This window comes from Cajanus cajan, chromosome 6 (genome assembly GCF_000230855.2).
Source record: "Cajanus cajan strain Asha chromosome 6, NIPB_CcT2T_4, whole genome shotgun sequence".
Classification (NCBI taxonomy): Eukaryota; Viridiplantae; Streptophyta; class Magnoliopsida; order Fabales; family Fabaceae; genus Cajanus; species Cajanus cajan.
This window is the reverse complement of record NC_138522.1, coordinates 8773272-8798537: the sequence shown is the minus strand read 5'-3', so window position 1 is coordinate 8798537 and position 25266 is coordinate 8773272. Positions and strand designations below refer to the sequence as shown.

Below are 25266 nucleotides of genomic sequence, written 5' to 3'. Positions count from 1 at the left end.
AATTTGTTTAATTAATTAAAGGTAATCGTCTTAGGACGAACGTTGTGAGGTGCTAATACCTTCCTCACACGTAATCGAATCCCGAACTCAAAAATCTGGTTTTCGTAGATTATTTTCTATTTTATGATTTTTCCAATGTTTTTCCGTAAAAAGCAACATTGGTGGCAACTCCTTATTTTTAATTTATTTTTCGCTGTCCCGTCGCGATCTCGGTTGCGACATCAACTTTTCTATACTAAAACCCTTCTCCTATTCTCCTTGTAGCTATCAAGATTTGTTGAGTGGGTGATTCAAAGCTTGTAGAGCATAGAAACTCCAAGTCGGAGGCCATGTGGAGTGATGGAGGACCATCCTTGAAGACACATGTGGGCCCCATCACTAGGTCCATGGCTAGGAGAGTTGAAGAGGAGGAGGGAGTTCACACACCAAGGGACACTCTCCTCATGATCATAGAGTATTAGTGCTCTCCTAAGCCTCATTAATTTAGGATTTATTTTCCATTTTAACCCTTGTATTTTGGGGTATTTTAGTCATAGGATTTATTTCTTTGTATTACTCATTTTACCCTTGTATTATGAGGTGCTTTAGGTGATTAGGTTTTTAATTTGGGCTAGGGTATCACATTAGGAGGTGACGCCTATTTTTGGTGAAGCATTGAATGTATTTTTGGTGATAGAAAGGCTTAGGCCCAAGTGGAGGGCAAAGGTTGCATGGTCTTATCATGCACCTAGATATAGTCAATCTAAACCCATAGATTCCATCCTTGGCCACCAAGTTGCATCTAGGGTTTATTTACATTTCATTTGGAGTGCATTAGCCATATGAATTTCGGCCATGCACATCTCAAATGAAACCCTAGATGCCTCCCCTCCTATAAATACCCAACACCCCACCACTTGTAAATACTTTGGATTATATGATATTGAGTGAGCCTTTTGTGCCTCAAAATCTATCCTTAGTCCCTAGGTTAGTTTCGGCTAGCCCCCTTCATTCTCCACCCTTGGAGAGTGAAACCCTAGAGTGGCCTCCACCTACACTTGGAGTGAGCCAACCTTGTGAGCACCAAACACCATTTCACCAAACACTTCCGCCCAACACCTCCTTTCACGCCCATTTCCCTTTTGTCCCACAAAAACCTTCCTTTGTCTACCCCTTGGTGAACCTAGATCAAGGGCAAGGAGTCTCCTTTCAACCACTATCATCATCCATGGAAGGAACTACTCCATCATGGAGTTTATTTCTTCTCCTCTCCTCTTCTTGGTTCACATCGATAAGAGGTAAGGGAAGCTTTGTTATGAATCATTATTGATGCATGTTGTTTGTTGATGTTGTAGTCACTCTAATTTTAGTTGAAAAACAGATTGAATGCATAAGATAATGATTGATTAGTTGTGGTTTCTCTTTTGAAGTTTCTCGTGAGTTGAATATGTTGATTTTTTATTTTTGATGGATGCATGTTACTTTTGATGGTGGAATTGTGTTGTGCATGTTGTTTATATGTTGCATTTTGCAATTCATGTTGTTGGATTTATGGATTTCAAATGGAGTGGGTGGAAATTAGTTTATGCATAAATGCAAGACTAATATTGCATCAAATGCACCTTCATTGCGTCGGGCATGACTCAAGTTAGGGGGTTCTTTATCGTAATCATGTTGGGTGCAAGATTAGTAGTGTCACACGTGGATCAGTGAGGAGTCTTCTAATTTAGTCACGTAGGGTGTGGAATGAGTCGCATTAAGTATGAGTGAGGTAGAAATTCTCTGGCTGATTGACATTTTTCTTGGGTTTTGTCAAGCCAAATGTAGGAGACTCAAAATTTCTCCACCTCACCCATGTTGGGCACACTAGGATTAATGTTGGGCGTGGATAAGACAAAAATCTCTATCTCAATAACATTGGGTGCACTTAGAATGGTGTTAGGCGTGATATGTTAAAATGAAGTAAGATGGTTTAAAGTTGTTTACATGTTGAAGTATGATGAATTGTTTACATGGTTTGAATGATGATATATGATGATGTTAAAAGTTGTCTATGATAAGAATTGATGAAGTTAATTAAGTTGTAAGATGTTTGGTGTTTTAAGCTGCATGTTGATGAATGATAAAGTTGTAAAGTTGTATTGATGTTATATTTGATTAAGTTGTTAAGTTGTCAAGCATATGGTATAGATATATATTTTAGTTAAAATAAATAAAAACTATAGGAAAGTAAAAGATGTTTTAGAAATTAAAATATCTCATTGTGTGAATATAAGTTGTGATGCTTCGAGAGCCTAGTTGAAACCATTTAGTAAGTAAGATGACTTTTGAATAGGTAGTTACTTTTAAAGTTGTCTCCTCTAGATTTTATGTGATATCTATATGTGGATAAGGTTGAAACATATGTGTATAAAGTGACCAATTGAGTAAACGACAAGGTTGAAGACTTGGTCCCTGATCGAGTATTGGAAGGGTGTAGTATTTAGAGGGCAGTCGGTGGGTTAATCACATAGTTGATTTAATGTTGTAAGCTAATGTCATGATAGGTTCATACCCAAATTGTTCTACTGTAACATAATACTAGACTTCTTAGTTTAAGTGACAAAACCTGATAAATCAAAATAAGTAGTTAAATAGGTTCTCTAAGAGACCTAAAGTGGTCTATATCTAACCTGGTTGCGATAAGTCAAACGTTGTGATTCGATAAACTCTAGCCACTTAAATTGCTTATCTCTACCATAAGAGATCTCCTTAGTTAATATGTATCACAATGAATTAGTTTTTTATATTGTTGCTTATGTTGAATATGTTTCCAAGCTAAATTTGATGAGTTGTATTATGTTGTAAGTCGTTTGTGTTGTGCTTGATGAAAATTTAATGTTGCACGATGAAGTGATTAAAGTTGAAACTGAAATGATCATAGTTAGTATGAAAGTAAAGCAAGATTAATAGGTTGGCTTGTCTAATAGTAGAAGATCATGTTGGAGATGGCCAATTTTCCTTTTTTGGTAGTACTGCTTTGAAGCAATTTTAGTCTTGTATAGACGTTTGACCAACAAGTGAGATTTTTCTTGTATACAGTGATATCTTCTGTAGATGGTATATATGTACATAATTATTTTCAGTTTTCTATTCCTTACATATGTCTATGTGCATGAGATGCGTTACCTATTGCATAATAATTCTAATTTAATTGATGCTTATTATTTATTTCTATTGTGTAGTAACTGAATTATAATAAGTGTAATACCTATCGAGTCATTACAAGAAAGGCCAAAAAAATTCTTTTTTCATTTATCTTACTCTTATTCTTAAAATATACACTAAAGATAAAGTATAAAATAAAGATGAAACAAAATATTAGAGACAAATATCATGCATAACTCGAATTAAATATTTATTAATTTTGTTGATAATTAATTTTTATTAATGATTAATTTTTATTAAAAAATTTGATTGATCATCTTTAATATTATTTTTTATTTTAATCACTTTTTTTACTTATAAAACTTAAATTTAATATCTTATTTAAAACAACAACTAGATTCACTTGAACCAATAACTTATAATATAAAACTCTCTAATTTAAAGTATAAAGTTCTTTATCAAAATATGTCTGACACATTTTAGATCGACTTGCTCATTGACTATATCATGAATTAAAAGTTATAAGAAAATATATGGCACGTACGGCATATTATGACAAGCATATAAATAAAAGGTTATTTTATTAGATAAATCGTGTTAAAAAAAGTATTTCTTTGTGTTTTATCAAAAGAAATCTCCACACACATCAAATGTTAAATTGAGACAGTCCTTGCATTCATTCTTCATATGCATAATACGAAAAGAGAAAAAGCATATTTGGGTGAATTATCCATTCGCATATTGCATGATTGTTCATCATATAGAAGGAAAAAGAAAGGATATAGACAAACAAAAGAGATGGAAGGAAAAGACGAATTGCGTGATGTTGATGAATTTTTAAACAAGGACAAAGCACTGAGGGAGGAAAAATAAAAAGCAAAAAGCAAAAGGTTGGTGGGGGCAAATGAAGGGAATTCTATGCATTCTTTGGGGTCTCCTCGTGCAGTCAAACAAAGTTTCATACGCACGAGTGGAGTGACTTGCTTGCAAATTGCAATTGTCTTATCCTAGTTAGGGTTTATTCGCGACTTATCCACAAATATTTTGTTTATTATTTAGTCAAATCAATATGTCAAGTTTAAAATTCAATTCAATTATATAAGTGACTTGTAGATTTTAGATAAGATAGGTCATGCATGTAGAATAAAATTGTACAATAACCCAAAACATATTGTCTTTGATAGAGAATACTTGTAATATGTATCAAGAAAATTATACAATAATTTTTTTTTTTGAAAAAGAAAACATGAAAAGCTCTTAGGAACACTAAAAATCACGAAGAAAAATAGTAGAAATAACATCAGCCAAAATGACAAAAGAGATAGCAGTTCCATCAGTCAAAATGACAAGACTAAAAAAGCAGGAACAACATAAAAAAGTATGAAACTTATCCTCAATAAATTAGAAATAATGTTATACTAGAAAATAAAAATTATATAATATCATTTTTATATTTATCTTTCTCGATTACTAATAATATCTTTCTTTATAATAAATAAAATAATGGAGAGAGATTGATAAAAAAAAATGTTATACAAATTATGAAGCTTATTCTCAATAAATTGTACAATGATCATTTTAAGTTAATGTTTTCAAAATATCATATTTCCCGATGAAACATACTTACAGGAGAAGATGAGGATTCGGAATTCTCGTAGAAGTGGAAAATTTTTAATTACACGTAAGAAGAATTATTTTTTTAGATTCTTTTTAACCATATAAAAGATAATTCTTAAATTCATTATAAGAAAATTATCATAGTGACACACATCCTATAGTGACATCATACGTGTCACTAAAAACTACTTTTACCCACACAATAAATATAATATATATTGATATATTGTTAAAAAAGTATAAGTATACACTATAGTAACACACAAAATATGTTGTTAAATCTCATACAAAATTAACATTAAGATTGTATGTAACTATATATCAAATAAGTATATACCTACATATATTATATCTATAATGACATTTTTTGTATGTTATTATATGGAACATTTTTTGTAGTGATAACATGACTTTCATGAAAAGAAAAACTATATGCATATCAAATTATCCCTTGGAAGTAAGTTGAGAATAATATCAGGGTTAGGTTAAGATCCACCCCAAAAAAGAAGTTAATAACATAATAAGCTACAAAGAGTAATTGATATATAACCTGCTTATCACCAAGGCATGAATCAACTTGCACAACATTGTTGTGACTTAAAGTGGTTTTAAATTCTTCTGATAATAAATCATAACTAAAGCTGAGATTGATTAAAAACGTTGATGTGTTTTCAATTTAATTCAAAGTTTAAGAAAAAAGTTAAGTGAAACGCAAAATAACGAGACTATTTTAAAAAGTAAACTTTACAAAAATAAAATTTGATTGATTGTTTCATTTATGTGATTAAAAAAATATTTGATTTCTCTTGAAAGGATATTAATCTTGATTCATTCTCAATAATCATATGAGATAAGTAATCTGTACATGAGGATCCTTCTTACAGTTTGTGGCAATGTAGTGAATTAGGAAAGTAGTAGCCCTCATCTTCCTCTTCCCTTCCCTAAATGTTTACTTTTAAAAAAATAACTTTATTTGTTTATACGACTTGGAACAATATCTATCATCAAGATAGAATAAAAAACATAAAAGCCATAATAAAGGGGATTCTTTGCTTTCCTAGTTTTAGTTGTGGGAAAAAAAAGGGTTGAGGAATAAATGATGCAATGTGAGAAGAAGTCTTTTAACTTTTATTTTTGGGTACATAAAGAAATGTTCAAGTTATAGTGCAACAAATTAAAAGATATCCCTGTGCTGTTGGATGTTTAAAGTGATACATATTATATAGTCCACATAGGATTCATGCACTTCTTTTCAAAGGAAAGTTTGGTTCACTTAGTATTTAAATATATTAATGCAAGTTCAATCTTTGACTGTATATGTATGAAACATTTTATTAAAAATTGCATAAAATATATTAATGGCTTTTACGTCTTAAAAAAATTATGCCTAATAAGATTCTTCATATGAAAAAAATGGACACACAAGCCCACTATTTTGGACTAACATATATTTTCAGCTGAAATAGTTAAAGACTTTTTTTTCGAAATATTTAGATATATTTAAGAGATTTAATCTTCTTAACAAATTACTGTTCTTCTATTTATATATATTTAAGGATCAAATCTTTAGTCACCTACTTAAGCGATATAATTATATATCATATGGCACATCACACTATTATCATAGTAGTACAGAAGCCACTTTGATCAGCAAGTGTTTTAAAAAAAAAGTAGACCTTGTGACGTTAGGATATTCTTTCATATATTTTAATTTTAACTTTTTTTACGATGCAATATGCAACAAAAAGTGACAATATTTCATTACATATAACTTTTTATATTATAAATTTGAGTCACCATTCTTAAAAAATAACATAATTCGTTTATATATATATATATATATATATATATATATATATATATATATATAGATATATATATATCTTCTTATACACTCCCATATTTTCTTTATCTTATCAAGTATGTCTATCAAATCAATATTTTTTTAATTAAGTATTCAATTAAATATCTTTTTAAAATTTCTTAGTTTCTTTAGTTAATATTTAAATCTCTTCAATCAATATCAGACATAATAGTATATCCTTGAAAAGTATTTAAATTAAAAGTTTTTTAAACACGGGTAAGTTTAGAAGGTAGTGTACATTTAAAAGATCAAATAAAGTTTATGCTTAGAGTTTAATTTCTTAAAATTTATTAAATTTTTAGTACTTATTTAAAGAATAAAATGTTTTATTCTTTAACTTCTCCTTTTCAAATTAAATTTAAATTATTTTCAAGTAATTATATATATTTATAATTTCAAATATTCTTTAATTTTTATTTATGGTCACATGTTAAGTAAAAACTTTTGGTTGTGAGAATTGAAAATCATAAATCTAAGCTATACAATGAATAGTAATCCCATAACCACTTTTAAAACTTGTGTATTTATCTTTTAACTTTATCGTTTATATATAATTGTATGATCTAAATTTATAATTATGCTTTTCACAATAACAAGAGTTCGTACTTAATAGTCTTATATTGTTTATACCTTTTTTATTTATTTATTGTTATGTAGGTCACAAGAATTTTTTTACTACACAATCATGTTTAAATTGAGTAAAATTATTGTAGTGACGAAACTTTGCTTCCATGTATTTAATGGAACGTATCAAAATTTGAGTTCAAGACAACCAATTAAGTTAGTATAATCGAAATCACATGATTCACGTGTAGGTGTATATCCTTATATTCATATATATCTTTTATAATTTTAACATTTTACAAAATATTTTTCTTTTATTTTTGTTTAATATATTGTACATTTACCTAATTTAAAAAAAAATGTATAATGCACAGAATACCTATTATTTATAGCTACATATTTCTTAAACTTTTGTGGCCAACTTAATTTTAGTTTTAATAAATGGAAAAAGACGATAGCTACTTTGTGGTTGAATTGTTCTGTTCTGCTTTTGTATTTTACCTTATATGTGCATGACGTAATTTATAATTATTTTAATATTAACTCGTACATATCAATAAAATAAAATTAAAGATTAAACCGTGAATAGAAAAGAATTTCATGTGCTAGCTGGGTGTTTATATATAGAGAAAAAAAGAGAGGCTTTTTTGGTGATTAAATTAATGTATTTAAATATTTTTTGCGATATGATTCTTGTGGACACATTTTAAAGAAAAAATAATGTAAAATCATATTATTGATCGTAAAGTTAATGATTAAGATTAGGCGATCATCGTCGTCATATATATTTTTCGCATCTGCACAAGATCTCAATCCTTAAGAATTATTTCTTTTTATTATAAATATACAATAATTATAGAAGTTGAAAAACAAATGACCATTGTTGGATTATTCTCTATGCAAATGCTAATATATTTTAAGGAGTAATATAATGTAAATAATATTATAAATTTATATAACTTTTTTAATCTAAAACTATCAATAATAATATATGCATATTTATATATTAGTAGGTATCAATAACATTAATTGATCATAATCTTTGGTATTGATCTGTTTAGTTTATATTCGTGACATCAATGCGTGTCAAAATTCGAAGCCATATCGGGGGAAATCACAATAACAGTGTGTTACAAAACTTACAATCAATTCTGAATTCCAAAATCATGGTAAAAACTTTGAAAATGCATGTTGAAACAATTATTTATTACTTTTTTCTTTCACTGTGATTTTATAATTGATTTTGGTAAAATTGAAAAGTAATCCAAACACAAACACAGTGTGTTTGAGTGACTAGAGAAATTGTGACGATGAAGGTTGATTTGATTGGGAAGTAATAGCTAATTACACTAAGAGTAACAGATACAGGATATGTCAACTAAACTATACACAATTATGGCTGAGCCAACCCAGTGGAGAATTTTATGATCCCAGTTATTTCTGATCACCCTTGAAGCTCAGTGTAGCACTATATATATATCTATATATTTAATTTCCACATGACAAAGCAATCATGGAGTTTTTTTTTTTTTTTGCTCTTTTTTCTTTCTCAGTTGCTCCTCTGTCCCTCACAGCACATGTGAGTAACATTGAAAACACAGATCAGCTGGCAGCCTCTGAGATACTTTGCAAAGAGGGTTGCCAAAATCTTGTCTTAGCTGTGCCACCGCCACCATTATTAGTTCCTGTTGTTACCCTTGGTCTTGCTCTTTCAGTTTTCGTAATTACCTGAAATAACAATCACAAGTAACAATTATAAGAGTGGCATCATCACCAATTATGAATCAGCATACAATAGATCTCTATGAAAATCAAGTAATTTAATTCCTTGCAGTGTTGTGGTAGGTATAAGACCTTATGCAAACTTTTAGGCCAGTTTTAGTGAGTAATTCCTTGCATTATTTTGAAATCCAATACTTGTTTTGTACATTTAAATTTTTTGATGTACATGTTTTCTCTGTTCCAAACTTGAGAGGATTAAACATAAAGAATAAAGAAAAACCCTATGAATAGATTATAAGTAAATCTCACAAATAAATTTGACATATCTTAATAAAAAACATTAAAATATCATATTTATAAGTTTTTCTCACTTAAATGTTATCCATCATATTCAACTCTTTTTAATGTGAGAATCTTATTCACATTTACATGAGATCAGATTCATCATTCTGCAGAAAAAATGGGTCGCTAGTTCCTAAACAAACTAGGCAAGGCTTGATTAGCAAAAACAATTTTGAATAGAATTGCAAACTCCTGTAAAATACCCCAATAATAAAATCCACTGTTCATAAAAATTGATGTTTCTTGATGGGCATAACCAGATGGACTACTAAACATCAAGTACCACTCAATTAGCTGCTGTAAGATTTAACAAGATCTCTGGCTGAAATTATAATGGAAATAGTAAAATTAAAATGAAAAAAAAAAAAAAATTGGTTGGAATTTTTACCTTGCTGTCCTCTATGTCAGGCCTCTTTGCTACTTTCTCCTTCTCCAAACCCACTTTCTCATTCACCAAATCTGGCTTGTGAGCTGATTCTGACTTCACCTTTGCCTTTTGCTTTTCCCTGAGACCCCTCATGACCTCTGAATCCAAAAGAAGCACTTTAAGGCTCAAATTTGGAACAAGAAGAGAAAAAACATACACAAAACCTTTTTCAAGCTGTTGCAACAAAGTAATTAATAACCTTGAGTTGTGATGAGTCTATAAACTTGGCCAAGGACAAGGGTGTCAGAGGGCTTGAGAAGCTTGATGCGAGTTATGCGAACAGGGTTGGTGTTGGTGTGAGTCTTGGTTGGACACAATGTGGTGGAGATGAGAAGAGCAACGTAGTGACCAGGGTTGGTTTTCATGACATGGGTGACACTCAAGGGTGCATAGAATTTGTCTACTTTACCATTTGGATGTTGAATCACTAGTGTTGCTGCATCTATGGCTTGGCAATTTCCCATCTCCTTCTTCTTAATTCCTATATGAGAGCAAGGTGGATGGGAATGTTCAACACTTACTAGTCTTTATAGCACCCACTCACTCCCACCAATTTTCAACGACCAAACAAACCCCTATGCTCATATTTTTTAATTCTCTATCATATGGACTGTGGAATATGGATGCTTAAATACTAAATATATGGATCCTCTTGTTCAGTGCAGAAAAAAATCTGTTACAAAGTTAAAAAACTAATTTATAGTTTAAAATATAACATTAAGTATTATACCTTTAATCAAAATTTACTGTTTACTCAATATCTTTTCTTATATATAATTAAGAGATATAATTTAGAGATAACGAAAAGACTCGTATATGTAGATATTTCTGGATAAAATTCATTATGAATTTTAAATGAATATCCATTTAATAATGGGATGGAGACAAATAGTGAAGTATTCATATACGTTAATACCTATACTTTAATAATATTAAAAATAATTTTAGTTATATATAAAATAATTTGGTTTACCTTTTTTTATAATAAATATGTCATAATAATATTTTTTAGTGTAAATATATGATATAAAATTAATTTTTAATATTTAGATATTTGTTTTAAAATTAATTATTTTTATTTTTTTTATTTCTTACATTTTTATTAAAATTTTACATTTTAACAAGTATTCATGATATATTTGAATATGTAATAAAGTATGGATATCCAAACTAAATACCTGCCTTCATTCTGCTCTTGTGTCATTTCTAGTATAATTGACTCTTTTTAAGAATAAAGTAACATATCAAGTCGTGACTTCATTCTCAAGATAAGGATCAAAGTTTTGAACTTGCAAATGTTGAACAATTTGTATTAACAACTTAACTTTTAGTGATATTATATGATAAAGAGAATAGATTAGATAAATTTTTAGTCCCTAAAATTCTTTAGAATATTAGTTTTTGGTCCTTGAATAAGAATTTGACTGGTCAAAGTTTTTTTAAATTATTTTTCATTTAAATTTTCAGTCATGAAACAAAGATTTGACTGGTCAAATCTTTAAAAATTTAATTTTTAATTTCAAAACAAAAGTTTAGACTTTATTATCTTTATCTATTTAATAATATTTGAAGGAGTAAAAGTTAAATTCATGAAAGAAAAATGAAAATCTTGATCGGTCAAACTTTCTTAGAAACTAAGAATCTTAATAGAAAAAAGTTGAGAGACAAAAATATAATTAATATATAATAAGAATAGATTAAGAAAAAGAAAGAATGTTATTTAAATGTTTGTAAATTTTAGGCATCTAAATAAAACTAGTGACATGTTTTACTTAGGAATAGGAATTGTACAAATAAAAGGGAATGTAACTGAAAAGAGGGCACGCAGCAGGAAAGAATAAAAGATGAAAATTGGTAATGTATGAAAGCAGAGGCCACGTGGCAAGCAGGGATTGGATGCATGAGGTTGTGAGGAAACACAGTGGGACCGAAGCAGGCGAGTTGATGTGATGTGCATCTCTCAAACGTTACATTCCCTTGGGTCCATGTTTGGGTAAATGACATTTTCCCATTCACAAAGTAATTGCCATGCATGATGCATGTGACCACCCAATTAAATTACCTAAGCTTTGTCCCTTGTCGGTTACATTACCATTACTCCATCACCACATACTTCACTCAATGCCTCACTTTACTCTCTTTATACCCTCTTCCCACTCCTCTATCTCTATCTCTATTTTGTTTTGGGTGCACATTATCTTAGATTCACTATTTTATTTAATGTTTATTAATTTTACGATTAAATCTAACATCATATCATATTTTAGATTTTATTTTATTTTTATCTATTCTGGTAAATACCGTCTGATTCGATACGTATCTATTTAGACAATTTCACTTTATGTTAATTGATTTGAAAATGAAATTCAAAGGTAAATTAACAAGTTGGTGGATCAATTTCTTAAAAATTACAACAAAAAAAACTATTTATTTTTAGTATTTCTTTGATCATTTTTTTAATATTTACAAAATTTACATAAATTAATGTATCTGAATAATAAAATAAACTTCAAATTATAACGTATTTTATTTGATTTATTTTACAACAAATATCAAATTTGCTGCATAATAAAATAGATATAATTATAACATTACTTGTTCTTTTAACAAATTTATTGTATAATAAATTACATATTACACATGTAATAAATCTAACATGTTTTAGTTAAACTTCACACTAAAAAAAAGTAAATGAAATTTAGGTGATAAATCTGTCCTAACCCACATTTGGCCTAGTGATCTAGTAGGTTAAGCGAGACCGGTCAGATGTGTTGGCGAGTTAGGATACCTAATTCAACCTGTGAATTTTTTACAAACCATCAATTGACTCATAGGTCATGGCTCATTTTATCTTCTCTAACTACAACACTGTGTGGATAAGTGATAATGATTTTTGACCTTAACTAAGTTATTATAATTTAAATTCTAATTTTAAATATAAAATAAATTATATTTATAAAAAAAATATTTCTTTTATGTGTCTTCACAGTCCTAAGAAAAGTTAGTTACTAGTTTTAATGAAATAACAATAGAAACTTTGTACTAGTTAATATTATAGTTATTAAAAAATAATAAATAACTAATTAAAACTTTACCATCACCGTGTCATCATGATATGGCTCGGTGCATGCCACTGCACCCTTTAGCATAGCCCTTTTAATTGGAGTAATAATCTTGTTCAATACAATATTCTATATGATTATGTCGTCAGCATGTTATAATTTTTGCTAGATGATCAAACAAAGTGTTGTTGCACGTAATTTGAAAGATGATGGAGGAATACACATGAGGGTGGTTTTGATTTGAGTCGGTTTTTTCATAGACAAAGTTATTTTTTTATACATATTTTAGTCTTTCAACGGATTCCAACAGGGATACATAAAATATGGACATTATCGATTGGTTAGTGCTTTTGGTCTGGTTTACTCGGGAACAAGGATGGTGCATTAGTGGTCAAATAGCCATAATCAACCGTGAGTTGCATCCCATGTTTGACAACCACAACCACCAATGCCAATGATTATCACCAAATCTTGGGTTGCATGAGAATTTCATCACTCCTGTTTAGACTTTAGAGACTACTGTCCATGTTCTTTCATCATCATGCCTGAATCGGAATCCACAACATATACCTTGAAATAATATAAAGATGTGTTGTTAAATCGAGTATTAAAATGACAATATATCTAAGGAAGAATATTTTATATGAAGTTTTAAATAAATTTTTTACGAATTTGAATTTGAGTTTTTATTACTTAAAATTGATATTATTTATTTATTTATTTTTTACTTGATATCCCTGAACTCTTTGAATATGAAATTAATTTTATTTAAAATATTAAGATTCGGTATTACCACAAAAATTGACTTTATTTGCATGGAACCGTTGTTAATGGACATGAAACCTTTTTCAAAAAGACAAGCGCAAAATTGCATGGGGAATCGAACTGTAGTGTTGAAAACATTTTCAAACATGGAAAATTATTGAAAGCCAATAAAAGAATGAGGAGGGTTTTCAGAGTTAGGAAGATAAGATATATCATCTTTTACGGATCCGATTATGCAAAGAACTATTTTAGTGAAAACATTGTTTTTTTCAAATAATGCGCCTTACAGAGTATCTCTTTTTGGATTAATTCACAGTTAATAAAGATTAGGGACAAGAAGATAATACAGTACTAAAGATTTTACATTAGTTCACCTTTAAAATTTGAAAGCTACATCTAATCTATACCCTTAAATAACCCATTTGGTGATGTGTTAAATAGATATAAGAGTAGGATAAAAAACATGAAATTTTAACTTTTTCTGCATGGTGAATATAAAATAAATTTATTGTATTATTTTATTTTGTATTTGAAATGGTGGTAGTAGAGGCTGATATGGTGACAATAGTAACGATAATGATTGAAGCACTAACTATAACGATAATGATTATAGACTTATGATGATAGTCACATGGGTTAAAATGTATGGTGATAATAATGATGGTAGTTGTGCATGTAATGGTGATAATAGTGATGGTAATAGTAGATATATAATAGTTGTTGCAACGACAACAATAGTGAAAATAATAATGGTGATAGCCAATAATAACAATAGTGTTGATATATTCTACTCCTTCTAGATCATAACTTTTTTTTTTAATTTTTAGACTTTCTCTTTTTAATTTTTTTTTATGTTTTACACATTCTAAGTGATATTTAATTACTTTTTACTTTTTTTACTTTTTTTTTATTTTGTATTTGAAATGGTGGTAGTAGAGGCTGATATGGTGACAATAGTAACGATAATGATTGAAGCACTAACTATAACGATAATGATTATAGACTTATGATGATAGTCACATGGGTTAAAATGTATGGTGATAATAATGATGGTAGTTGTGCATGTAATGGTGATAATAGTGATGGTAATAGTAGATATATAATAGTTGTTGCAACGACAACAATAGTGAAAATAATAATGGTGATAGCCAATAATAACAATAGTGTTGATATATTCTACTCCTTCTAGATCATAACTTTTTTTTTTTAATTTTTAGACTTTCTCTTTTTAATTTTTTTTTTATGTTTTACACATTCTAAGTGATATTTAATTACTTTTTAATGTATATTCTTATTTGACAATTAATATTTCTATTTCATGATCATAATTAGTCTTATTCTACAAGTTCTAATGTATTAAATGGAGTATTTTAGACTTAATTAACATACTGGTATTAAATATTTTTTAAGAGATGTGCAAATGTAACATTTGAGTTTTCTAAAATTACTAAAAAGGTGTTTTAATTAATTAAAGGAAATTTATAAAATAATTAGAAGCTTTTTAAATGATAATTATGAGTGTTTTATTTTAATTATTAAAATTGAGAAATTAATTTGTTATATAATTTAATTAGAGAAAATGTGTATTTTTATTATAACTATTTTTTTGTATTTTTATTTTATTTATAATTATTTTATTTTAAATAAAGAAAAAGGGTTTTGTTTTTAAAAACAGGAGTTTAAGAAATCCATCATTATTTTTAAGCTTCCTTTTTTCTTTACGCTTTTTTCTCTAAAACCCAAGAGTTTCAAGAGGAAAATGCAAAGGTTCCAGGAGTACATCCCAGTGATTCTCATTCATCATCAAGCATCTATTGAGGTAAGAGAGAGTGAGAATTTTCTCTCTAGAGTGTGGGGTATCAGTTGGATACTGGGATTGGTCCCCAATCTTATTGTTTGTCTTTTGTGTTTTGTGGGGAAAACCCAAAACTTGTGCTTGTAGTTGAGTAATGCATGTCGTACGATATGTATGTGTTCTACGGTTAATCTTTGAATTATATATGTAATGAATTACAAATTATTTGGGTTAATTGTGAATCTATGAAATTTTGTAAGAAACCCTAAGATGAAGATTGATGAAATTGAAAGATTTTTGTGAAATTGATATATGTGTTTGATTAATTGATGGTATAGAAGTATAGTTTAGGTGTTAATTATGTTTTTAATCGATTGGATTGGGAGAAGTGAGTTTGAGTGTGAGTTGTATTTTATTCTGAAAATTTTTATATGAACCTATCTTAATATTTACGTGATTTCTTTCTATGTGATTAACTAAATAGAGTTTCGTTTGTTGAATTAGAAAGTAGACATTTGGTATTATAGTTTAGACTCAAGAATCACATAAATATGTTAAGAAATGACCGAGTTGTGTGAGTTAGAAGATGAGTCTTACATTTTGTACGTGAAATGCAACCTTCATACCTTGTAAGCCTTGCGATGAGACTTAAATGACCGAATTAACTTTTGATATCTTCATAATAATTGTAGTCTTAGATGTTAGCTTTCTAATGGTGTTAGAATCACCCAAAAAAAAGTCTAGAACTCAAGTATTGATCAAATTAGTGAGTGAAAATCAAGTTTTAGATTTAGGCTTAAATGTTACGATTTTGTAATTTGTAAAAATAGTAAATGATAAAATCAACTCTTGAGGTCAACATAGAAGTTGTAGATAATAGTCTTCTCCTTCCAATAAAATTAAGATCAAATTGATATCATAATTATAATTTCAAATATCTCATATAAACCCTACAATGTCGTATAAGTTTAAAATAAGAAGAGATAATTTGTGAATTGTAGTAGTGAGTTGTTCTATCCTTTAAGTTCTTAATATTGGAATAATTTGAGATACTTATATCAATAGTTAATAAAGAGAAAGTATGAGAAGGAATATTTATGAATGATTTATGAGTAAGTTATGACAAAGGTTTGAAATTATATTTGTAAGACCTTGTGTTTGAGTCTTTATGCTTGTATGGGATGAGTTTTACATGATATGCATGATATGAAATGTTTATGCATGACATGAGAACTTTATATGTGATATGAGATGATTATGCATGATGTGATATGGAATGTTAATATTTGACTTGAGAATGTTGTGTGCAACATTTACGACATTGGTGAATGATGAGATGTAAGGTGATGATAATGTGTGATATGAGAATGAAATGATGATGATATGGTATGTGAATGACTTGAACTTGTGATAAAGCTATGTGACATGAACTTGTGATGATGATATGATGGAAATTGTGCATAGAGTCTTGTAGTGAGACATGTAATATTCATTTTTTAAAGGGGTATTTTTGTAATTTTTATTAATGGCATTTTCGCAATTTTATTAAAGTTTGAGGGGTAAATGGGTAACTTGGAACGGGCTGTTCCAAAATTGGAACGGGTCGTTCCAAGCAATAAAAAGGCACTAAATTTTAAGTTGGGAACGGGCCCAAAACAGGCCGTTCCAACAAGGAGAACGGGCCGTTCTGATTTTGGAACGGGCTGTTCTGGAAGGAGAACGGGCCTTTCCGGAAGAAGAACGGGACGTTCTGGATGAGTCTCGGAACGGGCTGTTCTGGTTTCGGAACAGGCCGTTCCAATTCAAAATTTTACGTGGATTTTTCAGGCCCAGAACGGGCGTTCCGCTTTTGGAACGGGCCGTTCCGGGTTAGGCAGGCAGAACTCTATAAATAGGGGGTTGGGGGTGTTGGAAAAGCAGGATTGAGAGAGAAGGTCCTAGAGAGAGAAAGAAAAGGGAGAGGAGGGGAAAGAAAAGAGGAAAGAAAGGAAGAGGAATCCAGTAGAGGAGGTTCTGCTAGGGGAGAGAAAAGAGGAGGGAGAGGAGGAGATTCAGCCCGAGTTTCGGTTCTTGTTTAAGGAAGAGGAGGAGGTCTGCCCAAGTTTTGGTTCAGGTTTATCCAAGTAAGGGTAGTACTTATAAGACTTAATCTAGTATGTATGAGCATGATAAGGGTAGTATAACTTTTAATATGCTATTTTGTTTATATGAAGATTATCATTTGTTTAAGTTGATGGTTGTTTTAAGTGTTTAGTTATTTATGTTATTATATTGAATAATTTGGCTTGGTTGTGGAAATTTTTGGTATGTAATTATGGAATAAGCTATATGTGTGTGGTTTGGAAAGCTAATAGAACTTAGATGAGTAAGGTTATGGTATGGATTAGATCTCTTGGTGAGATCAGGATATAATCTTTGGAAAAATATAGAATTTGGGAATCCCATGGTGAGGATTCCAATGTGGAACTTTTCCAAAGGTTATATAATAAACCACTTCAGATGTTAGGTGGATTCTGAAGTACTCCTCTAAGTATTCTATTTGCTACCGGTATGGGTTCAAGCCGAGTCATACCGATGGATGAGGTGGCCATGATCACCAGGGTTACGTGACGACGTAATCCAACTGTATATTTTCCATGAGAGGTTAGGTGTGAGACATGGGTTGATGACATGTTTCACCGTATCAACACTTGGTTTGGATGTGTTGAGGCCAACATTTGGTTTGGATGTGTTGGTTACATCATGGATTATACAGTGGTGTGACTTTGTTTTAGGATGTGGAATATGTATACATATGGTATGGATTGTATACATTGGTTATGGATTCTTTATTATCATAAAATATGTATGCATTATATTTTGGATTGGTCTATGTTTAGCTTGGAAATGACTTGATTGGTCTGGATAAATATTTGTTTAATGATATTTTATTATAATGTACTATGATTGGTTTTATATGTGCTAACCCTTATATTTCCATGATGGATTGTGATGATCTCACTATGTGGGGGAGCAGATCAGGTATGAGGCCTTGGGATAGCAAGGAGTCTTTTGGATAGTTTCTTTGAGAAGTGGCTAGGTTTAAAGCTTGACCAGCACCTAGGGTGTTTTATTTTGATGTCTTCATGACGTTGTAATTATATTACCTTTTTGTATTAATGTATAACCTTACTGAGGATAATGACTTTATTATAAAAATATGTTATATATTTTGGAAACAATTTTATATGTTATTGTATATTTACACTCTAGCGTAGCTGGCCCTTGTTCTATTTTCTTTATTATATATTATTTTATTTTGGTTGGTTCTGGATGTGACGGCCTAGGGTGGGTCGTTACATTTTTGGTATCAAAGCTGGTTGAGTCTCTTTAGGGTTTGTTGGAAATGGTCTTGTTATGTTTTTGTTGTGTGGAAATGGATTTTGGAAAGGAATTACTTATGTGTTTTGGTGTAAATTCATGGGTTCCTTGATCTTTTATCTTGATTAGGATGGTTGGTAGGGGAAACCATTCTAATCCTTCTTCAGGTGTAGATGAGCGACAGATTTCTCAGGCTATGGAGCTAATTGTTGCTGCTATTGGACAATAGAATACTTTGTTGGCTTAGATGGAGACCAACCGGGCTGCAGCTGAAGCAGCTAGAGCTGAGATACCTGATGAGTATAGGGGCTTGTCAGAGTTCAGAAAAGGGAATCCTCCCCAATTTACAGGTGTTGATGGACCTGAAGTTGCTGATCAGTGGATTGAGGAGATGGAGAAAATCTTCATGGTGATGCATTGTCCTGAGGAAAGGAAGCTAGTTTATGTTGTTTATATGTTGGTGGGTGAGCCTAGTTTCTGGTGGAAAAGTGCTCAAGCTATGATGGAGGTTAGGGGGAGGCGATAAATTGGGAAAATTTCAAAAAGGTATTCCTAGAGAAATATTTTCCAGATAGTGTCAGGTATGCTAAGGAAGCTGAGTTTTTGAGACTGCAACAAGGGAATATGTCCGTACAAGAGTATGTGGTCAAGTTTGAACACTTGGCTAGGTACTATTCTCAAGCTATCTCTGAAGCATGGAGATGCAGGAAGTTCAGTGAAGGTTTAAGGTATGAGCTAAAAAAGACTATTGTTCCTATGGGGATTGTGGAGTTCCCAGTTCTAGTTGAAAAGGCAAAAACAGTTGAGAGATTTGAAGGAGGAAATAGAGTGGCAAAGGGTACAGAGGGATCATCTGGATTTGGGAGGGGGAAACATTCTCAAAAGAGACCATCTCAGTTTCAAATTGGAAATGCTAATAAAAAATCAATGGGGACTACTACTACAGGAGCTGTTCAGAGTATTAGATGTTATACATGTGGAGGCCCACATATGATGAAGGACTATCCTACAAAGAACTATGTGTGTTTTAAATGTGGCAAGGTGGGTCACATGGCTAAAGATTGCAATGTCAAAAATACTCTAGCTAGAGAGAACCAAAAAGTGGATCGGCCTACTGCAGCAGGTCGTGTTTTTGCTTTAACAGGTGCTAAAGTTGAAACGTCATCTGAGCTGGTAAAGGGAAAGGGAAAAGCTGATGGTAATGATATTTCTATTCTATTTTATTCTGGTGCATCACATTCTTTTATTTCTTATGAATGTGTGGCAAGGTTAAATTTAGTTGTGAGTTCCTTGTGTGTGGATTTAGTTGTTTCTACTCCAGCTTCAGGTTCTATTTTGACTTCTGAGGTTTGTTTAAGATGTCCAGTGGAGGTGGAAGGGCATTGTTATAAAGTGAATTTATTTTGTTTACCTTTATCCGATTTAGATGTGATTTTAGGGATGGATTGGCTTTCTGCCAATAGGATTTTGATAGATTGTTCAGAGAAGAGATTAATCTTTCCTACTGTTGAACATGAGAAATTTATTTCTAGTGGACAGGTGGATGGGTTGTTGAAGGGTGGAGTTCTTGGGTTTATGATCCTATCTTTTATTAGTGTAGAGAATGAAAAGTTGTTGAATAGTATTGATGTTGTTAGAGAATTTCCAGAGGTTTTTCCGGATGATGTTCCGGGATTACCACCAAAGCGAGAGTTGGAATTTAGTATTGATCTTATACCAGGGGCAGGACCAGTGTCTATTTCTCCTTATAGAATGGCACCAGCGGAGTTATATGAATTGAAGAAGCAGGTTGAAGAACTCTTGGAGAAGCAAATGATCAGACCTAGTGTATCTCCGTGGGGAGCACCAGTGTTATTGGTAAAGAAGAAGGATGATGGTGTGAGGTTATGTGTGAATTACAGGCAGTTAAATAAATTGACAATCAAGAATAAATATCCATTGCCAAGAATAGATTATTTGATGGATCAGTTGAGGGGAGCTTCTGTTTTTTCCAAGATTGATTTGAGGTCTGGGTATCACCAGATTCGGGTAAAGGAGGAGGACATACCAAAGACTGCTTTTAGGACTCGGTATGGCCATTATGAGTATGTTGTCATGCCTTTTGGAGTGACGAATGCTCCAGCTATTTTCATGGATTATATGAACAGGATTTTCAGACCCTTTCTAGATAAGTTTGTGGTGGTGTTCATTGATGATATTCTAGTTTATTCTAAATCTATGGAAGAACATAGAGAACATCTGAGGATAGTTTTGCAGGTATTAAAGGAGAAACAGTTATTTGCAAAGTTGTCAAAATGTGAGTTTTGGATGTCTGAAGTTAAGTTCTTGGGTCATGTGATTTCTGCACAAGGAATTGCAGTTGATCCTACTAAGGTGGAGGCGATTTTGAGGTGGCAGCATCCAAAATCAGTTACTGAAGTTAGAGGTTTTGTGGGATTGGCTGGCTATTATAGAAGATTCATAGAAGGATTTTCTAAAATAGTTATGCCTTTGGCACAGCTGACCAGGAAGGATCATCCTTTTATATGGACGGAGGAGTGTGAAAGGAGTTTTCAAGAGTTAAAGGAAAAACTGACGTCGTCTCCAGTGTTGATTCTGCCAGATCCTAATAAATCTTTTGAAGTTTATTGTGATGCATCTCATCAAGGTTTAGGATGTGTTCTTATGCAAGATAGACTGGTTGTGGCCTATGCATCTAGGCAGTTAAAGACTCATGAACGGAATTATCCTACGCATGATCTAGAGTTGGCTGCGGTGGTTTTTGCTTTGAAGATTTGGAGACATTATCTCTATGGAGCAAAGTTTGAGGTGTTCAATGATCATAAGAGTTTAAAAAACTTGTTTGATCAGAAAGAGTTAAATATGAGGCAAAGGAGGTGGATTGAGTTTTTGAAAGATTATGACTTTCAGTTAATGTACCATCCAGGTAAAGAGAATATAGTAGCGGATGCTTTGAGTAGAAAATCTCTTCATATGTCTTACATGATGGTTAAAGAGATGGAGTTGGTAGAGAAATTCAGGGATATGAATCTTAATATTGTGATTGCTCCAGATTTTATTAGTTGTGGTACGACTACCATTACTAGTGATTTCTTGGAGATGGTGAAACAAAGACAAGTTCAGGATACGGGATTGAATAAGGTTAGAGAGTTGTTGGGTTCTGAGAAAGCTGAAGGATTTGAACAAGATATGGATGGAGTTTTGAAATACAAGGGTAGAATTTGTATTCCACAAGATAAAGAGTTGAAGAAGTTGGTACTTGAGGAAGGTCATAAGAGCAAGTTGAGTGTACATCCAGGTATGACAAAAATGTATCAAGATTTGAAGAAAATGTTTTGGTGGAATGGTATGAAGAGGGAGGTAGCCGAGTATGTTGCATCTTGCATTGTGTGTCAGAAAGCTAAAGTAGAACATCAAAAACCAGGAGGTTTGTTACAAATAATGGAAGTGTCAGAATGGAAATGGGATAGTATAACCATGGATTTTGTTGTTGGATTACCAAGGTCTGCTAAGAATTATGATTCTATTTGGGTGATCGTGGATAGATTAACTAAGTGTCCTCATTTTCTTCCAGTGAATATAAAATGGTCCTTGGAAAAGTTAACTCAGTTGTATATTAAGGAGATTGTTAGATTACATGGTGTGCCCTCCAGTATCATTTCTGATAGGGATCCTCGTTTTACTTCTCGATTTTGGCAGAGTTTGCATAAGGCGTTAGGGACTAAGTTGAGACTTAGTTCTGCTTACCACCCACAGACTGATGGGCAGTCTGAGAGGACTATCCAATCTTTGGAGGACTTGTTGAGGGCTTGTATTTTGGATCATCTAGGGAGTTGGGAAGAGTTGTTGCCTTTGGTCAAGTTCACTTATAATAACAGTTTTCATGCAAGTATAGGAATGGCACCATTTGAGGCTCTGTATGGGAGGAAGTGTCGAACACCTTTGTGTTGGTTTAAAGAGGGAGAATCAATGATGGTGGGGCCAGAGATCATCTTACAGACTACTGAAAAGGTGAAACAAATTCAGGAAAGAATGAGAGCTGCTCAGAGTCGGCAAAAGTCTTATGCAGACAAGAGGAGGAAACCTTTGGAGTTTTTAGAGGGAGAACATGTGTTTTTGAAAGTAACTCCTACCACAGGTGTGGGAAGAGCTATCAAAGCTAAGAAGTTGAATCCTAAATTTATTGGGCCGTATCAGATTCTCAAGAGGATTGGACCAATGGCATATCAGATTGCATTACCTCCATTCCTGTCTAATCTGCATGATGTGTTCCATGTTTCACAACTGAGGAAGTATATTCACGATTCGAGCCATGTCCTGGAATCAGAGGCAGTGCAAGTTAAGGAGAATTTAACTTTTGAGAAACATCCAGTTTCAGTGGCAGATAAAAAAGTTAAACAGTTGCGGGGTAAATCTATCAATCTGGTGAAGGTTATTTGGGATGAGGTTACTAATGAAGCCACTTGGGAGTTGGAGGATAGGATGAAGGATCAATACCCATATCTCTTTTAGAGTAAGTGAATTTTCGAGGACAAAAATTTTTGTTGTTGGGGAGAATTGTAATATTCATTTTTTAAAAGGGGTATTTTTGTAACTTTTATTAATGGCATTTTCACAATTTTATTAAAGTTTGAGGGGTAAATTGGTAACTTGGAACGGGCTGTTCCAAAATTGGAACAGGCCGTTCCAAGCAATAAAAAGACACTAAGTTTTAAGTTGGGAATGGGTCCAGAACGGGTCGTTCCAACAAGGAGAACGGGCCGTTCTGATTTTGGAACGGGTCGTTCCGGAAGAAGAACGGGCCGTTCTGGATGAGTCTCGGAACGGGCCGTTCTGGTTTCGGAACGGGCCGTTCCAATTCAAAATTTTACGTGGATTTTTTAGGCCCAGAACGGGCATTTCGCTTTTGGAACGGGCCGTTCCGGGTTAGGCAGGCAGAACTCTATAAATAGGGGGTTGGGGGTGTTGGAAAAGTAGGATTGAGAGAGAAGGTCCTAGAGAGAGAAAGAGGAGAGAGAGAGAGAAAAAGGGAGAGGAGGGGAAAGAAAAGAGGAAAAAAAGGAAGAGGAATCCAGTAGAGGAGGTTCTGCCAGGGGAGAGAAAAGAGGAGGGAGAGGAGGAGATTCAGCTCGAGTTTCGGTTCTTGTTTAAGGAAGAGGAGGAGGTTCTGCCCAAGTTTTGGTTCAGGTTTATCCAAGTAAGGGTAGTACTTATAAGACTTAATCTAGTATGTATGAGCATGATAAGGGTAGTATAACTTTTAATATGCTATTTTGTTTATATGAAGATTATCATTTGTTTAAGTTGATGGTTGTTTTAAGTGTTTAGTTATTTATGTTATTATATTGAATAATTTGGCTTGGTTATGGAAATTTTTGGTATGTAATTATGGAATATGCTATATGTGTGTGGTTTGGAAAGCTAATAGAACTTAGAGGAGTAAGGTTATGGTATGGGTTAGATCTTTTGGTGAGATCAGGATATAATCTTTGGAAAAATATGGAATTTGGGAATCCCATGGTGATGATTCCAATGTGGAACTTTTCCAAAGGTTATATAATAAACCACTTCAGATGTTAGGTGGATTCTGAAGTACTCCTCTAAGTATTCTATTTACTACCGGTATGGGTTCAGGCCGAGTCATACCGATGGATGAGGTGGTCACGATCACCAGGGTTACGTGACGACGTAATCCAACTGTATATTTTCCATGAGAGGTTAGGTGTGAGACATGGGTTGATGACATGTTTTACCGTATCAACACTTGGTTTGGATGTGTTGAGACCAACATTTGGTTTGGATGTGTTGGTTACATCATGGATTATACAGTGGTGTGACTTTGTTTTGGGATGTGGAATATGTATACATATGGTATGGATTGTATACATTGGTTATGGATTCTTTATTATCATAAAATATGTATGCATTGGCATGGATGTGTATACATTATATTTTGGATTGGTCTATGTTTAGCTTGGAAATGACTTGATTGGTCTGGATAAATATCTGTTTAATGATATTTTATTATGATGTACTATGATTGGTTTTATATGTGCTAACCCTTATATTTTCATGATGGAATGTGATGATCTCACTATGTGGGGGAGCAGATCAGGTATGAGGCCTTGGGATAGCAAGGAGTCTTTTGGATAGCTGCTTTGAGAAGTGGCTAGGTTTAGAGCTTGACCAGCACCTAGGGTGTCTTATTTTGATGTCTTCATGACGTTGTAATTATATTACCTTTTTGTATTAATGTATAACCTTACTGAGGATAATGACTTTATTATAAAAATATGTTATATATTTTGGAAACAATTTTATATGTTATTGTATATTTACACTCTAGCGTAGCTGGCCCTTGTTCTATTTTCTTTCTGATATATTATTTTATTTTGGTTGGTTCTGGATGTGACGGCCTAGGGTGGGTCGTTACAAGACATCCATCATGTGCATGAAATATTTTACAACCGTACATGAGATTTTGCCTTCAAGCCATGAGTAATTTTCCTTTAGCCATGACATTTTGCCTTTGAACTATGAATATTCAATTTCGACTCATGAGAATTCTCCTTTAGGCCATGAGTAATTGCCTTCGAGCCATGAGAATTCGCCTTCGGATCAC

At 32.1% G+C, this 25266-nt stretch overlaps 1 protein-coding gene across 1 annotated transcript; it reads right to left on the bottom strand.

The window, feature by feature from the left end:
* Positions 1 to 8473: 8473 nt before the first annotated feature.
* On the bottom strand, positions 8474 to 10267 carry LOC109810780 (uncharacterized). Its single transcript, XM_020374335.3, has 3 exons — positions 9862 to 10267; positions 9624 to 9760; positions 8474 to 8899 (listed from the first exon to the last, which is right to left on the bottom strand). Exons 1-3 carry the CDS (start codon positions 10124 to 10126, stop codon positions 8774 to 8776), a joined length of 528 nt encoding a protein of 175 aa, XP_020229924.1. The 5' UTR covers positions 10127 to 10267; the 3' UTR covers positions 8474 to 8773.
* Between the last annotated feature and the right edge of the window lie 14999 nt (positions 10268 to 25266).

What these genes read in the sequence shown, in the direction of transcription:
- LOC109810780 (XM_020374335.3), bottom strand. Translation starts at nt 10,126, where the DNA reads ATGGGAAATTGCCAAGCCATAGATGCAGCAACACTAGTGATTCAACAT. An exon ending in TAGACTCATCACAACTCAAG is followed by an intron (nt 9,761 to 9,861) that starts GTTATTAATTAC and finishes TTTTGGATTCAG; the next exon opens with AGGTCATGAGGGGTCTCAGG. An exon ending in CTGACATAGAGGACAGCAAG is followed by an intron (nt 8,900 to 9,623) that starts GTAAAAATTCCA and finishes TTGTTATTTCAG; the next exon opens with GTAATTACGAAAACTGAAAG.